General features: G+C 32.1%; 1 protein-coding gene across 3 annotated transcripts in view; it reads right to left on the bottom strand.

The window, feature by feature from the left end:
• Positions 1-3,457, bottom strand: part of LOC106463078 (sodium/hydrogen exchanger 3-like) — a 76,638-nt gene that overhangs the window by 7,919 nt on the left and 65,262 nt on the right. For all 3 annotated transcript variants that reach the window (XM_022390485.1, XM_022390483.1, XM_022390484.1), the window contains exon 10: positions 1,546-1,756. In XM_022390485.1, the coding sequence (XP_022246193.1) occupies positions 1,546-1,756 (211 nt within the window). The remainder of the gene's footprint in view (positions 1-1,545; positions 1,757-3,457) is intronic.

Raw genomic sequence — 3,457 nt, 5'->3', positions numbered from 1 at the left:
TCTACAAAGAAACCTTTATAAAAACAGTGTTTAACATTATATATTAAGTTTCTTTGGCATGCTACATGTGATGGTGGTTGGACTCTCTGACAAATTGCTGCAGACTTGAAATGCTCCCCAAACATTGTCAAGTACACCCTAGATCGTGAGAACGAGACAGGTAAATTTGAAAATAGGAAAGGAAGAGGCAGAACACCTAAACTCAATGATACTGATATTAAGTATCTTCGTTTATGCAGCCTATGGGACAAAAGGAAGACTGCCACTGATTTGAAGCATAAGATAAACGACCATGTACCAAATGACAGAAAAGTGTCCAGATCTACAGTATCAAGACGACTTCATGAAAATGGAATATTTGGTGATGTAGCTGTTAAAAAACCTTTACTTTGATCTCCAAATATTATCAAGAGACTGAAATTTACTAAAAAGTACAAAAACTGGACTGTTGATGATAGTAAAATGGTGTTAGGAACATATTAGTCCAAGTTTCAAATATTTGGTTCAAAGTGTAGGTTGTATGGGGGAAGCAGTGTGATGGTTTGGGGTGTTTTTTTGCTGAGGTGACAGGAGATATTTGCAAAATAGGTGGAATAATAGACTAGCACAAGTACCATCAGATACTGATCCATCGTGGTTTGCTTATTATTGGTAAAGGATTTTACTAACAAGAAGATAATGACCCCAAACACTCTTCCAACCTGCTGGAATCTTTCAAATGATGCAATGGCCCCCTACAGAGCCCCAATCTCAACCCAGTTGAGCAGATCTGGGATTTGATAGTTCAAAAACTTGACAAATCAAAAGTTATTTCTCAAAAACTTTATGGGAGTTTATTGGAGACATTTGTAGTAAAATCCAAAAGGACACTTTGATTAAATATGCTGCAACAATGCCTAAAAGACTGTCTACAGTTATTAAAGCAGAAGGGGGACACACAAAATATTAACTGTTTGCTAAACTCAAGCACTTTCACTGACTTTCTGTTGTACTAAATATGACGATTAATAAAATTTTGATGTTTCACCTGTGATTTATCTTCCATTGTTCTTTGAAAGTAGCCTGAAATCTAATTTTTGACTTTGTCCTAACACTTTTGCACAGTACTGTAACTCACAATAAAAATACTTATTATTGACTGACAAGCTGCTGCCTCTCTTGCTCCAGCAATTTTGTCAATCAAGAACAAGTATTTTTATTGTAAGTTAAAGTATGAAATTCTTCCTTTTATCTTAAAGTTTCCATAATAGTAGCCTAAAACAATAAGAAAAATACATGTCAAAAGTATTAAATCCTTCACATTCAGGCTAACACCTCTGACATGACAGAAGGGTCCTTTCAAATTAAAGAGATCTAGGTTTACATATAAACCTCAGAAATTACCCCCAAACTGTAATAAAACATTAAAATCTCCAAAAAAAATAAAATCCATATAATAGTTTTTTAAAAGCAACTACAAATTTGGGATTATACATTCACAGCAATAATGTTTACTTTATTAGCTAACAGTAAATCATTTTAACAATTTTCATGATCAAATTTTACCTGTATTTTGTTTTTTCTGCCTACTGTATTTCTGAGATTTAGGTCCTTTTCCATTACAGATATAATCATTCCTAACATTATTATGGTGATATCCCTTTCGTTTTTTACTCTTTTTATCATTCAGGATATGTCTAATCTGCATGCGAGTTTTGTGGTGGAAAGGAGGATGTGGAGTAGTCTCATCTATTACATCACGACTGTACCGATGCAACTACGAAATAAAATAAACTAGCATGAACTTGTTTTTCAATTCAAAATGAGAATATTATTTTGCCACTTTCATAGAATATAGTTTGATTATCATAATGTATTTTACAAAGTAATTATTGATAAGATGAAATGTACAGATTTTCTTAAGGATATTTGTAGTTCTTTCTATTCATTCACAGTAATTCAAAGAAATAAATTACAAACTAAAATTTCTATGAACAATTTTTAAAAGTTATATTTGTTTCACTATAAAATAAGGCAGAGTTTGTTTTGTGTATTTCAGTAACTTAATTAAAACATTATCTATAAATGAAAATATTTCATGTTAGACAGTGTATTCTTAATAATTTAAGGCTAATCCTAATGTTGTTTGATAACTTAAACTTTCCATTGAATCTTTTTTTTTTTACTACAAATGATTTGTGAGAAAAGGCCTCATAGCATATTAAGAAAATGTACACATTGATTATACTAAATACATTTCTAATAATAGTTCTTAAATCTACCAGAACAGCTTTCTCTTATCTATTACAAACAAATAGTTATTTCAAAACAGTATCAATTATAAACAAGACATATTTTCAACCTAGCTACTTGTAGTTGACATTGTGCTAGCAATGATGGGACAATCTTGCAAGTTTACTGAATCCTACATGCTTAGTTAAACAGTGACTTACATCCAATCATGAAGTAGTCTGTTTTTTTCCCTGCTAGACTCGAGTCTTTTCATCTTTAGCTTTACAATTCAATACTACAGATATCTCTCTTTAAAATGCTAAATTCTGTGCCTGGCATGCTTTCATGACTGTGTCAAAAATTTCTGTAATGTAACCATCTTAGAAGAGATCAATTTTAAGTGAAATCTGTATCTCCAAGTCACCCACATTTTAAATGAATTGCAGCAAGAAAATCAGGGCTTTTAACATGTTTAGTCACCATCCATTGAGGATGGCAGGTCAAAAATAGAAGTAACAAAAGTTCTAATAAACTAAGAAACTATTAAGATATACAGATTGCTTGACAAATCTGATTAAGCATTACAAATTCAAGTCATCAGAAGTGTTTAATAGGTAGTTAGGCTAAACTTTACAACATTATCTATTATACAAATACATATCAGTATATTTTTATTTTAATTCACTATTATCTGTTGATAAATAAGTTACAAGGAAAAATCTTAGAATTGAAAATACTGTTGCGTCAGCGAGGTCACGTGACTGGTGTCACGCCAATGTTTCTAGAAATATCTTGTTCCTTCGTAAATGCCCTACCATTTACTAGATATAGGGTAGTCTGGTATATATAAGATGGTCACAACGTGAAGGGACAATGTGTGTAGGTAATGAGTAATTGAACTGCAGTCAGAAAGTATTGTTGAAGTTAACGCCGTTATTATAGTTTGTTATAGCGCGACTGTTGAAGTTGAGTGTATCGTAAAGTTGTATTCGGAAAGAATAAACCAGTTTTATTAAGAAAGGACTTGTGTCGCTAAAGTTTCGTCGGAACGAAGTTACGGAAAATCAACTAAGGAACGGAGACGTAATAAATTGGTATCAGAGAGTGGGACAAAAAAAAAAATGGAAACGAGAAGCGGCAAATCAAACTACAGCATAGCAGACTTGATGGCAGCAATTCCAGAACAGCAAAAGAAACAAGAAGAATGAGAAGAGAAATTACAACAGTTGTTAGAGGAAAAAGAAAG

Source organism: Limulus polyphemus, unplaced genomic scaffold, assembly GCF_000517525.1.
Source record: "Limulus polyphemus unplaced genomic scaffold, Limulus_polyphemus-2.1.2 Scaffold1319, whole genome shotgun sequence".
In the NCBI taxonomy this organism is placed as follows: domain Eukaryota; kingdom Metazoa; phylum Arthropoda; class Merostomata; order Xiphosura; family Limulidae; genus Limulus; species Limulus polyphemus.
The sequence above is the reverse complement of the archived record's forward strand: the minus strand, read 5'-3'. Positions and strand labels throughout refer to the sequence as shown.